Consider the following 16,128-nt stretch of genomic DNA (forward strand, 5'->3'; position numbering starts at 1 on the left):
TTCAATAAATATTTAAACTAGTTTTATTACATAAGTTAGTAGGTTAACACACTAAAGAGAAATGTATATTATTTTCACCTTCATTATATGTACCTGTTTGTTGTTTTCCATGTACAGGTTTCTAATAATTATACAAATGTTATTCCGAGTTACAACTTAAACTCCTACATCCTATAGTGCCATTCCAACTTAAACAACCTTGCCAGTCATTTCTTTGGGTACAGTAATTGTGTACCCATAGACCTTGATTGGTCTTGGCATGTTTAAAGTGAATCGTAACCAGACAGAAAGGAGCAAAATTGAGCACAGATTGTATGTATTTACTGTATACATATGTACAATGAATAATACATTTACACATGACGTGGGACCCTGGCTCGGCAACCATGACGTGGGACCCTGGCTCGTCGGCCATGACGTGGGACGCTGGCTCGTCGGCCATGATGGGGTACGCTGGCTCGGTGGCCATGACGGGGGACGCTGGCTCGGCGGCTATGACGAGGAACCCTGGCTCGGCGGTCATGAGGGGGAACTCTGGCTCGGCGGCCATGACGGTGGAGTACACTGTAGGAGTGCATACAGTGTACTCCTACAGTGAAAGATGAACCGCTCAATTGTAGGGCTAAATCAATGTACTGAGCCACATTGAGGGTTATTCGACCGTCAGGCATCAGGGAGGAGACAGGCTCATTCAGCCCATAACGGAAAAAGTCCTTGAGGGCAATATCATTAAAGCCCACCCTGCAGACCAGTGCGCAGATGTCCTCTACATATTCCTCCAGGGGACGATTCCCCTGACGTAGGCATAGGGGCTGAACTGCTGGGTTCATAGTTGGTCAGGTATGATCGCTCAGCAATGACAGGCAGACGAAGAAGATGTGAAGAACTCAAGTGCAGTTTATTTACAGTGGCATTCAAATGTGAAACATAAGCATGAACTTGACTAGACTTGACGAAATTTGACTTGACTTGACTTGACTTGACTTGACTACCAAACAACGTTACATTAACAATACCTGACAAAGGACAATGGCAGACATGAGGATTTAAATACACGGATATGGGTAACAAGTAAATAAGACAACCAATCACAAGACTCATGAACTAATAACAAGCTAACAAGACTCATGAACACAAGCCAATGAGAACAAAACACATGGAGCAAGAGAGGATCGCATGAGGGAACAGATCACATGACATGGCAATGAAACAGGTATAAACTTTCAAAATAGAAGACATGAACACAAAACATGAACAAAACACATAAACATGACACATTAATGTATTCCAATTTTAAGTATACAAATCTGTTGAAGACTGTATTGTGGGTGGGATTTCAGTTTGTTATTGCAAGCTGAGTAGCCTACTAGACCAAACAAAACTAGGCTTGTGGTACTACCATAAACTGCGCATGACTAATATACTTAATGGGTGGTGCTGCTGTTGGGAGGAAACAGAAAGCTTACACACATTTTCTATTATTCAATTTACACAGAACAGACTGAGAAACTCTGTATGACAAAAACAAACTGCAGAACTGCAAGTAAGAATGGCATCAGGATATAAAGGTCAGTTAACATTTATTTACCTACAGTATTCACAGACTACATCTAGTTTCATAGAATACTGATAATGATATTATGTTTCATTCTGATTCATTTTTTTTTTTTTTTTTTTTCTGGTATTTGAGTAAAAATAAAAGGAAAAAGAGTGAATTTGGACATCTACATAGTACTGTATCTAGTGGTTGTGTTACAGCTTTGAATAAAAATCTCTTCCATGAAATTCTAAATATACATGAGTTTAACTTCACTCCATTATAACATTTGTATAAAAGTACAGAATATCTTGATGTTGCAGTAAATACATTATGACGCTGCCAATGTAATGGTAATCTGTCAAGCTTGAACAACCATTTATATACAAAAGACGTACTGTGTCTGTGACAACACCTTTTAGCTACTCACAATGCAGCTCTCTCACAATAGTTAATGTCAACACCTGTGAGAAACACCTATGTTGACCACAGTGCACTAATGAAATAATGTTTTATCACCCTGTTTGTCCCTCACTAATAATATAACATCATCATTAAATTAATTCAGTACCAACACATTGACACTATTAATGTTTTTGCTTTTAACAAGGATATATAAGAGTTGGTTGGTTCCTCCTCCTTTTTTTTTTCTTTTTTTTGAAACAGAGTATGCAAATTAAGTTTCCAATGTGTCATGACATTGTTTATTTTACAGGTATTTTCTTAAAGGGATAGGCTCTTGCGGTTGTGCTTTTTCCCATGCGAGAGCAGACAGTGACCAGGAGGTGTTAAGCTGCAAACCCCCAACCCCCCCCCAAAAAAAAAAAAACTCCATAAAGGTATCATAAAAGTAATTTATATGCCTTATGCACTATTTTTCAAATCTTCTGGTCATAGGACAGCTTTAAGTGAAAAACTGGTTTAATTTATTAAGCTAATTAAATTATTACCTTTATTAACTGTTAAAGAAATATTCAATACAAGTTAAGACAGCATTGTGGCATAATGCTGATTACCATCAAAAAATAATTTTGAATCTGGGTTTGTGAGGCTCTTAAAATGGAAGTGAATGGGGCCAATCAGTAAAAGTTTTTATAATATTATTAGCTTGTTTCTGCCTTTAAACTCTCTAAAAATTTGCCCCTTTGACTTTCATTGTAAGTGCCTCACTGTAACCAGGATTTTTTCAAGAAAAGGATGGACAAGTCAAAATAGATTTTTGTGGTAAACAGCATTATGCTACAGATGCTCTCGATTGAGTTTAACTTGTACTGAACCCGAAATATTCCTTTAATCTTCCCTTTTTGCCATAGCTCTCAAATCACGTTCACCTTTGCACATGTTCAGATTGCTTAATGATGTCTGTAATGAGAGATAGTGGGAACAAACAGACCTAAGAGCAGAGGAAACGTTCAAAGGATTTATTAAGAACAAATAAGTGCAGTCACTGGGCTATGGAATGTCAAAGATCCCGGCACCGGCTGCCGCAGCGGGAAGCAATCTCCAATAAGCGTGCTCACTGTGGCCACGCAAGGGGCAATCTGTGAAGAGTGTGTTCGTAGGATGAGTGTGTGCATTGTGGAAGTCAGGAACAGACTCATAGAAACCTCCATTGACATGTGGGCAACCAACAGGACAGGAACAACTAGACAGGGAGAGTGAGGTTAGTACTCAACATCAAACAACAATCTAGCAAAGAAACTGAGAACACGACAGTCTAAAGAAGGGAGTGAATTAGAGGAGAACAGGTGTTGTTTGGCACGTTATTCAGTGACATGATCAGCGTTCCCCCCGAGAACAATCAGTGCTCCCATGGAAACGCAGATCATGCATGCCGGCCATGCCTATGAGACATGAGGATGAGAAAATGACAAAACATACAAATCAAACCAACAAACTTACTGGAGTCATGACAGTGAATTACATTCAGAACAACACTGTTCTGGACTGGACTCATTCAACTGGACTAATGACCTTGGCGATGGGAAATGGCCTGATAAACTTGGGACCCAGCTTACGTGAGGGGAGTCAGAGTAGGATGTCCTTAGAGGACAGCCAAACCTTCAGCCTGCACACATATGCAGGTACCTTAGACCGGTGCCGGTCTGCCGACCTCTTAACGCGAGTGCCAGTCCATATGAGGGCTTCTCTGGGGGCTTTCCAGGTGCATCAGCACCTCTGCATAAATGCGTGGGCAGACGGAACTTGGACGTTGGGTTCTTGTTTGGGGAATAAAGGGGGCTGATAACTGAGGCTGCACTGGAAGGGTGATAACCCCGTAGATGACGACTGCAAGGAGTTGTGGTCGTACTCGACTCAGACTAAATGATCGCTCCAAGAAGACAGATTGTGGGAAGCCACACAGCGCAGAGCCTTTTCCAGGTCCTGATTCAGCCACTGAGCTTGCCCATTTGTCTGGGGATGAAACCCAGAGGACAAACTCACTGTAGCACCCAGCTGTCGAGAGAATTCTGCACAAAAACATGACACAAATTGGGGGCCTCTGTCAGAAACCACATTGACCTGGAGGCCATGGATGCAGAAGACGTGGTTACTGACTACTACCGCTGTCTCCCTCACTGAAGGTAATTTGTGGAGGGGAAAAAATGAGCTGCCTTCGAGAACCGGTCCACTACAGTCAAAACGACTGTGTTGCCATGGGAGGGGTAGACCAGTTACGAAATCCATGGCGATGTGTGACCAGGGTCTCAAAGGGACAGGCAGCAGTTGGAGGAGCCCTGCTGGGGGTTCACAGGACGTCTTATTAGTCAAACAAATGGGGCAAGTGGCTACGAATTGACATATGTCCTGCGCTAATGATGGCCACCAGAATCACTGTCTAATGAATGTCTGAGTGCGAGTTGCCCCTGGATGACAAGCGAAGTTGGATGAGTGACCCCACTGTATGAAGTGTGTCCGGGCAGATCGCGGAACAAATAACTGGCCCACTGGGCACGTGGCGGGGGGCGCATGGACTTCAGCCTCCACCTCCCTGGATACCATGCCCACCATGCGAGTGGCTATTAGAATGGTATCTGGTGGGGCAGTAGAGGTCTCAACCTCAAAACATCAAGATAGGGAGTCTGGCTTGATGTTTTCAGAGCCCGGGCAATAAGGCAGCATGAAGTTGAAATGCATGAAACATAGTGCTGAGCGAGCCTGTCTAGAGTTGTGTTGTAAGTCCTTTTTTTACTATAAATTATCCTCCCTACCAAGAACATGGCGATATGTACAAAGAATGTGAATTGCCAAAAACAAAGGAAGAACTCTTAGGAGAGCAGAGCGCTTAGGAAAGTGAAAGTGGAGACTTATAGTAAAAAGGACTTAAATATTGATTTGTTTCTCACCCAAAGTTTTGGACCCTGTTGACTTGCATTATATGGACCAACAGAGTGTAAATATTCTACTAAAAATGTGCGTTTGGGTACAACAGAAGAAAGAAAGTCATGCACATCTGGGTTTGCATGAGGGTAAATTATGAGAATTTTAATTTTTGGGTGAACTATTTCTTTAAAGTAATCCATAAGACTGCAGTGGTTTAAACTTCTTAAGCAGTACAATCAGTTTTAGGTGAGAAGAGACCACAATTTAAGTCCTTCCTTATTTTTGGATGAACTACATCTTAAATATTGTGTATTTTAAGACAAATAAATTTTGGGGTCATACAAAAATTCTGGCTCCCAAGAATAAGGTCACTGTAAGACTGCATCGCCGTGTTTGTGACCGAAATTCCACATATCTTCTGTGTGCTGCGCTGTGGGATGCAACCAAAGTTGGCGAAATATTTGTTTATATTTATAAATCATGAAAATGTTAAACTGCTGTTTACGTACCAGAGCCAAAATTTTCTTTTTTATTTCACTAAAGTTATATCATTCAGGTGACACAGGCTCATTTCACCAAAGTCAAGCAGCGATGGGAGAGCAGTGGTAAAACACTTGGTTTTTATTCAGACAGGTATGTGTCAACTAAATGTATAAAATAATTGAGTCAGATACAATTAAAGTAGCACATTAAAAACACATAGGACAATGTTAAATTCATAACATCCAGACTGTATGAAGGTATATCATAATTGTAACACACTGAAATAAATAAAAAGCAATATAATGTCAATATAATGATGCTTTGTAATACTGTGACCAAATAAGACCAGATACATTTGTAAATTCTGAATGAGAGATGCTTAAGATTATGTACCGATAGGTGTGTGTACTGGATGATAACACATCATACTCGCCGGCGTACATGATGTAAAATAGATAAATCTAAATGTCTACAAAAGTTATTTTTTTAATAAGTGTGCTGACTTCAGACCTGCATACACTTTCCTAAAAGCCTTGGGGTGATTGGAATTAATATGGATGTAGAGATAATTAGTTCATTTTGCGTAAGCTCCGTCCTACACTTCAGCGTTCAGATACTTGCCCAAACCATCAGACCCTACAATAAGGGTGGCATTGTTTGTGCAATACCCTTGCAAAAGGATAAACAGCATTTTGTGTTGAGCCTTATGATAAGGGCGATCATTGTTTGTGCAATGCCCCTGCAAAGATAATCAATGTTTTGCTATGTGAAGGGAAATTAAATGCTTTATTTATTAACCACATTTGGTGTTGTGGGTTGCTTAGAAGCACAGCACATTTGCACTGCTTAGAATATGTACTGAGCAAATAGCAGAAAGCACACTGCAGTTGATTGTTTTAGTTGATTACAGATTGTTTCCTCCCACTGATGGCCACAAATACAGTCTCTGCAAGCAAAAAGTGATGTCACTGAAACAGGTCAATATACCAAGAGGCCATGCTACATACAACATGTGGTCAGATCATGTTAGGTATACAAACTAAGGATAAAGCTTTCTTTCAAAATGTGAGTGGGCAAGTAGACCTGACAAGATAGCAAGGAATAATTTTCAAAATAAGACATAAAAATCATACACTCAGCTAAAAATCAGGCAAGTTGGAGTCATAGAAGTATAAGTAAACAAAGAACAAAGCTAATAAAAAATTTATAATGATATCTACTGTATTAATTTCACAGAGCCTGATGAGTTGAGGATTGTGCTGCTGGGAGTCTCTGGTGTTGGAAAGAGTGCAACAGGAAATGCAATTCTGGGCAGAAAAGTATTTAAAGAGAGCAACACACCAGTGAGTGAACTACAGAGAGGAACAGTAGAAGACAGAAACATCTCAGTGATCAATACTCCAGGATTCAACAACACTAAACTGACTGATGAAGAGCTGCAGAATGAAATGATGAAGAGTCTCTCTCTTTCTCATCCTGGTCCTCATGTCTTCCTGCTCATCATCAGACTGGACAGATTCACTGAGAATGTGGAGAAGATTGTACAAAAGATTCAGGAGAACTTTGGAGAAGAATATTTGACGTTCACCATGGTGCTGTTTATCGGACGGGAAAATATGTCCAGAAGAGAGTTTAAGCGATTTATTGAGGATGAAAAAACAAAAGAATTGCTGAACTATTTTAAAGGAAGATATCATGTGATAAACAGCAAAAATGAATGCGGTACAAATCAGATCATAAAGCTGTTGCAGAATATTGATGAAATGGTGTGGAACAATAAAGGAGAACATTACAACAATGAGATCTACCTAAAGACTCAGAATGAACTCAGAGAAGATAGAAAGAGAAAGAAACGAGAAGAGTTGATAAAAAGACACATGTTGATCGGGGAAACACAAGAGAATGTTAAGGAAAAACGTGAGCAGTGTTAATAATTTTCACAAATTATTTTTTAAATGTAAGAATAATGTTGGTCTTTTAACAAAAATGTCCTAATGTTTTTTGTTTTTTTTTAGTATTTCATGTTATATTCATTCATTTTTGTCAATTTCCGCATCTTTCTGCAGAATATGACATTCCAATTCATTCGTCTGAGTTGAGGATTGTGCTGCTGGGAGCCTCTGGTGTTGGAAAGAGTGCAACAGGAAATGCAATACTGGGCAGAGAGGTGTTTAAAGAGAGCAGTACACTAGTGAGTGAACTACAGAGAGGACGAGTAGAAGACAAAAACATCTCAGTGATTGACACTCCAGGATTCAACAACACTGAACTGACTGTTGAAGAGCTGCAGAATGAAATGATGATGAGTCTTTCTCTCGCTCATCCTGGTCCTCATGTCTTCCTGCTCATTATCAGACTGGACAGAATCATAGAGGATGTCAAGAAGATTGTACAAAAAATTCAGGAGAACTTTGGACCACAAGCTTCCAGATTCACAGTGGTGTTGTTTACTCAAAGACAGGAAATGTCCAATAGAGAATGGACTGAATTTAGGCTAGATAGAAAAACCAGAGAACTTCTAAGCTACTGTGAAGCAAAATATCATTTGTTAATTCATAAAAACAAGCGAGATAGGAGCCAGATATTAAGCCTTTTGAAGAACATAGATGAAGTAGTGAGGAAGAACAGAAGAGAACATTACACTATAGAGATCTTCATGAAGATCAGAGAGGAGGAGAGGATGAGAAAAGAGGAGGATAGGAAGAAATGTCGAAAAGAGAAAGAAAGAAGAGAGCAGGAGAAGGCAATAAACCTAGAGAGGGACATAAATTGGCAAGAAAAAGAAGTGAAGAAGAACAGAGCAGAGGACTGGAGGCAAGAGGAGGTCAGTAAAGAGGAAGGGTGGAATGGATTTCAAAGAAGAAGAGAGAAATTTGAGAAAGACAGACTGTACCAACCAGAAAGAAAATCTCAACACACTGAGGGACGTCAAAGAGAAAAAGAACTAGAAGGATTGATTTTGGAGAGGGAGAAAAGAACTAAACAAGGTAATCATTATAGATACAGATACAGTATACATGTATAGTGAGCAGCTTATGCTTGGTCTATATTATACAACATGTTAAAATATTTTTGACTTCTTCAAAATTGCGACACTGTACAGTAGTATCACAATCACACTGTGTAAAAAATACAAAGGGATGAATTCACTAAGAATGAATTGTAGCCAGTAAAAGCGCCGGTTATTTGCATGCTGGTTTAGAGCCAGGTTCAGTAAAGGAATTATGCAGGTCAGGCAGTGGCGCAAACACACCTACAAAATGCTAGTGAATGCACAATTCTTATCTTGCGGTCCGATTGTTGCCGCTATGAAGTGGAGGATGCAGCTTATTGGTTTTTGTGCTTAAATACCACACGCTAAACTGCCGCAACTGTTTAGTTAATTTGCCTGAAAATGTCGAAAATCTTGTGAAGGTACATTTAGGGTGTCTTTGAACTTAAAAATAAATGTACTGCAAAATTGTTGCATATCTTCCTATTGTTATCAGATCTGAGGATTGTGCTGCTGGGTAAGACAGGAACAGGAAAGAGTGCAACAGGAAACACCATCCTGGGCAGAGACTTATTTGAATCTTCTTCTTCAGCTGAGTCCCTCACTAAATCCTGTGAAGCATTCAGTAAAGTGCAAGCTGATAGGACCATCTCAGTCATCGACACTCCAGGGGTTTTTGATACATCAAAGCCTGAAGAGCAGGTAAAGGATGAAATAGTGAAGTGTGTCTGCATGTCTGCTCCTGGTCCTCATGCATTCCTACTGGTGGTCAGAGCGGATGTGAGATTCACAGATGAAGAGAAGAACACAGTGAAATGGATTCAGAAGAACTTTGGAGAAACTGCTGTGAACTACACCATCATTCTGTTCACTCATACCGAACACCTGGGGGATAGAGATATGTCTGTGTTTCTTAAAGAAAGTGAAAATCTCCAATCACTGGTTAACAGCTGTGGTGGCGGATGTCACTCACTCAACAATGTGGACAAAGAAAACCGAGATCAGGTCACAGAACTGCTGATGAAAATTGACAAAATGGTGGAGAGAAATGGAGGAACGCACTACACCAATGAGATGTATGAAGAAGCCCAGAAAACTATTGAATGGGAGAATTTCAAACAAAAAGCAACAAACGTTGGTAAAATTGCGCTAGTAGCATTAGGAGGAGCAGCAGCAGGAGGTGCAGCCGTTGTAGCAGCAGGAGGAGCAGCTGTAGGAGCAGAAGTAGTAGGAGCAACAGCTACATTTTTACAATCAGACATAAGCAAAGCAGCAATGAAAATGATAGCCAACGCAGCAGCAGCAGCAGTAAGGAGAAAGCTAGATGAGATGACTAAATAGCAGTCTTGGGGCCCTATTTTTGTAAGGTGCTACATGCTACAACCGTCTGGTACATTTAATCCAATTATTCTGAGAGCTATACATCTAAGTGCAATATTTGTTTCATGGCAACACACAGCTGGGGGTGTATGGAGGCATTTGCATGATAGACATTAAAAATTGAATAAATATTCAGTTAACCTTAGCTAACATTACATTTGTTTCTTCTCACTGACGTGTACACTTAAGCAGAGACATATACTGACATACTCTGTATGCATATATATGTTTTTTTCCAAACCACATGTCCTGTCTGGGCAAAATGTATAAATTAGTATACTACTGCTTTGTATTATATAAAAACTTTATTAAATAGTACATTTTAAAATAGTATATAACATAGTGGGTAAGTAAATGGCAACACACTGTAAAGTGAGTTGATCATTTTTACAAGCAGTTTTATTACAATCATCAAGTCAAAAGACAATTTAAAATATCAGCGTAAATAAAAAACATAATTTAGGAGCAGTCCTCTGCATCAGAAGAAGGGAAAGAAACAGGACAGTGAGAAAGAACTCACAGACCAGCTGGGAGAGAAGGAGCAGTAAGTCAATAAGACTGTCCTTGAATGGTATAATAAAACTCTTATTTAACTAAATCACAACTACTGACAAAATATTCAACCAGAAACAGGCAATTCACCACTACAGTATATAAGTATTCCTATTAAAAACATAGTAAATTATATTCATATTCAACCTTTAAAATAACTTGACTGAAAGAGTTTGAGTCTAAAGAAATAGCATTTCATCCAAGCAGTAGTGATATGACGTTTGACACCGAAGCAGCGAAGCTTGTGTCAACAAAATGACACATTCCACATTAAATCACTATATCGGAGCTTGATTCATTTTTGCTAAAAAAACAAAAAAACGAACACGTGATCTGTGATCTGTGATTGGGGAGTAACGGAATACATGTAACGGGATTACGTATTTAAAATACAAAATATAAGTAACTGTATTCCACTACAGTTACAATTTAAATCATTCGTAATTAGAATACAGTTACATTTAAAAAGTATTTTGATTACTGAAGAGATTACTTTGCATTTTATTGTCATTTGTTTCATCTAATATTTAGTCCTTTCAGATGGAAAACATTTATACATATAAATGATGCGATCCAAAGTGCATTTGAACAGCGGTGAAACACTTTCTTATGATGTGTTACATTCATACGAACAGACAGAGAAGTAAGTTTGAAGTAAGTTTGGAGCAGAAGAAATAGAAATAATCCTTGTGTAAGTTGTCAGCTTTACGCTAAGCTAAAATGCTATTTCTAGCCATTTTACATGCACATGTTACCAGACACGATCATATTTTATTATCAAGAAAATTCACATTCGATAATAATATTTTTCCTAGTAAGATCTTTAATATTAGGGTAAAAATCATATTCTTGATAATCATTTTTGTATTGTTTTCCTGTAAAAATATCTAAAAATCCTTAAAACAAGATCAGTTATATTTATCTTGTTTTAGAAACAACACTGCATAAGATATTTCGGTTTTTCAGAGAATGTATTTTTATCATGTGTATTTTGTCTTACTGTACTGGCAGAGTTTTTATTGTCAAAACAAGTGAAAAAATCTACCAGTACTGAAGAAGTAATCCAAAGTATTTAGATTACATTACTGACCTTGAGTAATCTAACAGAATACATTACAAATTACATTTTACAGCATGTATTCTGTAATCTGTAGTGGAATACATTTCAAAAGTAACCCTCCCAACCCTGTTTGTGATGTCCAAAGCTTCACTCTGCTGAAAACCATGTCATTGCTTCAGTATCTGGTTCAAAAGAAGCGCAATACAAGTTTGATCCTTATACAGTCACATAAGCACAGTCCTCCATTAATAAAATGTTATGGATCAGACCACAGCATATTTCCACTTCTCATTTGCGTAAAGCTGAGAATTCTCAACTTTTTTGATGCTCTCAGCTGCTCCCCACACGTTCTCAATCCCACAATCCACCTCGAGAGCAGGGTGCTTGACTTCCATAGGAATTAATTGAAACGCTCGCTCACCTTAGCTCACAACACGGCAATGGAAATGTGCGGTTAGAGAGTGAATGACTGATGTAAGAGAGCTACCTTGCGTAATGGCCTTTAGCCTCCTTGTTAGTGCACCCGCTTCCCATGCCGGAGACCCCGGTTCAAATCCCGCTCAGAGCAGGTCCAACAGGACTGGTGACAGTGGTGCCGTGACCCAGGTGGGTGTGAGGTTTGGTGTGTGAGTGTAATGGTAGCCAGCTGTGCAGGGTGTAAACCTCACTCCCCTGTCCTCAAGAGGCACACTAGTGACTGACGCTAGAGGTTTTAGCCTCCTTGTTGGCACACCTGCCTCCCATGCTGGAGACTCCGGTTCAAACCGTGCTCGGAGCGGGTCGAGCAGGACTGGCGACAGGAGTGTGAGTTCTTAAGAAAAGGGACACATTTTTATTTATTTTTTTAATATTAAATGAATTTGAAAAGGATTTTTTGACAAAGGTCTCAGCTAACGAACCATGTAAGGAAACAGGTTTATATAAAAACACTATTTTCATGAAAATCGTTATTTATTCACTTCATAACTTACATTTTACTGTCATTTGCGTCAATTTCGTCAGACACACTAAAAACATGCTATTTTAATTTGATCCATCCAACAAGAGTGTAAAGTCTTTAATGATCTAATAATGGTGTTCAGTAAAGGAGTTACGTGATAAAATACATTCTATAATTTTTTTCTGTTTTCACACTATTCTGAAAATTCTCGACAAAATTGAATATTTTTCAATCTTAACCATGTGTTGTTCACTGGAGCAGTTTTGCTTTTGTTAAAGGTGCCTCTATAACCTAAACCAAAAGCCAAAATATATCACACAATTCTAACAGAAATAATCACAATGGGAGTGATGGAGTTGACATGTTGAAGCTGTGATCACAGAGACTTATATATTGTTTGTTTAAAATATAAAACTTACCAGATCACGGATCCCACTGTTGGATCCATCATGAGCAGGAAGTGAGAAAGGGGTACTCGCAAAGTGAGGACACAACTTTGATAAACAGTTTATGGAAAAAATAAAGTTTATTTTATGTATTGTTTTATATCTAACAGATCCCAACCGTTCATCTTATATTAATATTTATGCATTTGCAGTTTTAAACACTTTATTTGGATGTTTAACATTTGGCAGTTTAACATTGGTACCTCAATGTGTGACAGTAACCAAGACTCAAAGATGGTGGTGAAGCCACAGTATTGGGGGGAAGATCGTACAGGAATTTAAAACTATTCAGTAAAAGTTGCAGACACCAGCTGTACAGTACTTTATGGTAATTTTATGTATTTGGACAATACTGCCATAACATACATATTAGGGCAAGATGATTTTCCATTACTGCATCACAAGTAAAGAGATTTATACAAATCACTGAAATATACAGACAAACTGTAAGAATTCGTGTGGAATTTTTCATTAGTAATATTTATCATTTTAACATTTCACACACTCAATCACTTGATCATAATGAACACAAAGCATTTTTACCACACCAAATATGACAAAGTACACTGATATACTTGCAAATTTCATTTGCAAATGTGAGTGAAATGCCCAGACCCATTACTTCACTTAATGGATCTGCTGTAAATCAAGACATTCTTGTAACCTCTTGATACTAATAAAGCTACACTCTTTAATTTGATGAAATATAACTAAATAAAATTTGATTGGAAAAACAAAGAAAAAAACACTGCACACCTGATCGATTATCAGCAGGTGTGTAGGAAAAAACATTGAAGTAAATAAACAAGTGTGCTGAAATTGTTCTTGTCTATTGAATTTTGTTATGAAATCTTGATTATGAAAACAGGCTATCCATCTCATGAACAGTTAAAACTGCCCCATTGAGCAATACTTATGTGCAATATCCAGCTTAGTCTATTTATATTTATATAACATATATACTACCTCTTGTGCACATTACATTCCCTTGCACTGTCTGTATATCACAGATTTGTATTTGTACAGTACATATGTATATTCTTTATCTCTTACTATATAAACGTTTGAATGTATTTAAACAATGGTAGATCTTTGTGTTTAGTAGTGTAGTAGTGGCCACTATCATTAGAGGAAACCATGGATGTAACATGTGTAAGAGTGCTATGGTAATTACTATTTAAATAATAAATAACTTGCTCTGCATATCTCCTAAAATTGAATTTTGATTAAATAAAAAAAATAAAAAAAAATAAATAAATGAGGATTCATTAAAATCCTTAATGTGCTAATTTTACACATACAGTTGTGCTCAAAAGTTTGCATACCCTGGCAGAAATTGTGAAATTTTGGCATTGATTTTGAAAATATGACTGATCATGCATTTAAGGATAGTGTCTTTTATTTAAGGATAGTGATCATATGAAGCCATTTATTATCACGCAAAATTATCTTTAAAATACAGAATTCTGAAAATGGGACATTTCTTTTTTTGCTGAGTTTACATTTAAACTCAGTTTTTCACAATTCCTAACATTTAATCATAGAAAACATTCCCTGTCTTAGGTCAGTTAGGATCACTACTTTATTTTAAGAATGTGAAATGTCAGAATAAATGTTGAGAGAATAATTTATTTCAGCTTTTATTTCTTTCATCAAATTTCGGCAACGGCTCCTTCACTTCCTGGCGAACCACACCAATACCATTGGACCATATCTCCTTGGCGTTGTGACCCTCCAACAGTGGCAAGGGCTTTCTGACAGCGCATACCTCCTCATTCCCGGGTTTCAGCTCCAATGTAACAAGGTTCTTAAGATGGGCAAAGAGGAGGTGGGAACCGGCTGAACAGTCAACCTTTAATAACAAACTGAACTCAAACATAACATAAACTGCAAAATAATCAAAGACACGCACACACACAGCTTTGTGTGTCTCTCTCTCCCTCTCTCGAACAGGCGTCTCCAGCCCCCCTTATCTCTCTTCCGCTGTTTAGTCAACTCAGTGCCAGGTGTGCGTCATCACAGCCTGGCCACATCCCCCTCCTCGTCACAGGGTCATTGTCCATTTGGAAGACTCATTTGTGACCGAGCTTTAACTTCCTGGCTGATATCTTGAGATGTTACTTCAATATATCCACATAATTTTCCTTCCTCATGATGCCATCTATTTTGTGAAGTGCACCAGTCCCTCCTGCAGCAAAGCACCCCCACAACATGATGCTGCCACCCCCATGCTTCACGGTTGGGATGGTGATCTTCGCTTGCAAGTCTCACCCTTTTTCCTCCAAACATAACGATGGTCATTATGGCTAGTCAGTTCAAAAAAATTTTCTTAGATCAGAGGACATTATTCCAAAAAGTAAGATCTTTGTCCCCATGTGCACTTGCAAATTGTAGTCTGGCTTATGGCGGTTTTGGAGCAGTGGCTTCTTCCTTGCTGAGCAGCCTTTCAGGTTATGTCGATTTAGGACTTGTTTTACTGTGGATATAGATACTTGTCTACCTGTTTCCTCCAGCATCTTCACAACGTCCTTTGCTGTTGTTCTGGGATTGATTTGTACTTTTCGGACCAAACTACGTTCATCTCTAGGACACAGAATGCATCTCCTTCCTGAGTGGTATGATGGCTGTGTGGTCCCATGGTGTTTATACTTGTGTACTATTGTTTGTACAGATGAACGTGGTACCTTCAGGCATTTGGAAATTGCCCCCAAGGATGAACCAGACTCGTGGAGGTCCACAGTTTTTTTTTTTTATTTACTTTCTTGGCCTATTTATTTTTTATATTTTCCCATGATGTCAAGCAAAGAGTCACTGAGTTTGAAGGTAGGCCTTAAAATACATCCACAGGTACACCTCCAATTCAGTACACCTCCTATCAGAAGGCAATTGTCTAATTGTCTAAAGGTTTGACATCATCTTCTGGAATTCTCCAAGCTGCTTAAAGGCACAGTTAACTTAGTGTATGTGAACTCCTGACCCACTGGAATTGTGATATAGTCAATTCAAAGTGAAACAATCTGTCTGTAAACAGTTGTTGGAAAAATTACTCTTTAATTAAGTAGATGTTGCATGGGAGACGCATGCAGCCACTGCGTGTGTACGTCAATGTTGTGTGTTCCGCTGAAAAGCAAAGTTTTATGTTGTGTTTAAGTTGAACATTAAAGTCTGTGTGTATTGTTCACACCAGTTCCCACTTCCTCCTTAGTAAGGAAGGCATTATTGTCTGCCACAATAATTTATTTATATATTTATTTATTTATTAATGCATACTTTCCCCTTGATTCCTTAAAAGAATGTTATTGCATGTAAATTATGGAACAATTTGGATCAATCACTTAGCACAGCATACAGTAAATACCTAAAGTCTTTGCCAGAAAAATGAATTCTCACTCCTGTAGGTCCTCTTTCAATTCC

At 38.4% G+C, this 16,128-nt stretch overlaps 1 protein-coding gene across 1 annotated transcript; it reads left to right on the forward strand.

The window, feature by feature from the left end:
• The first annotated feature begins 1,501 nt into the window (after positions 1 to 1,501).
• Positions 1,502 to 10,637, forward strand: LOC127444710 (golgin subfamily A member 6-like protein 22). The gene is made up of 4 exons (XM_051704257.1): positions 1,502 to 1,568; positions 6,581 to 7,261; positions 7,411 to 8,331; positions 8,833 to 10,637. Exons 1-4 carry the CDS (start codon positions 1,550 to 1,552, stop codon positions 9,675 to 9,677), a joined length of 2,466 nt encoding a protein of 821 aa, XP_051560217.1. The 5' UTR covers positions 1,502 to 1,549; the 3' UTR covers positions 9,678 to 10,637.
• Positions 10,638 to 16,128: the final 5,491 nt, after the last annotated feature.

Source organism: Myxocyprinus asiaticus, chromosome 8 (genome assembly GCF_019703515.2).
Source record: "Myxocyprinus asiaticus isolate MX2 ecotype Aquarium Trade chromosome 8, UBuf_Myxa_2, whole genome shotgun sequence".
Lineage (NCBI taxonomy): Eukaryota > Metazoa > Chordata > Actinopteri > Cypriniformes > Catostomidae > Myxocyprinus > Myxocyprinus asiaticus.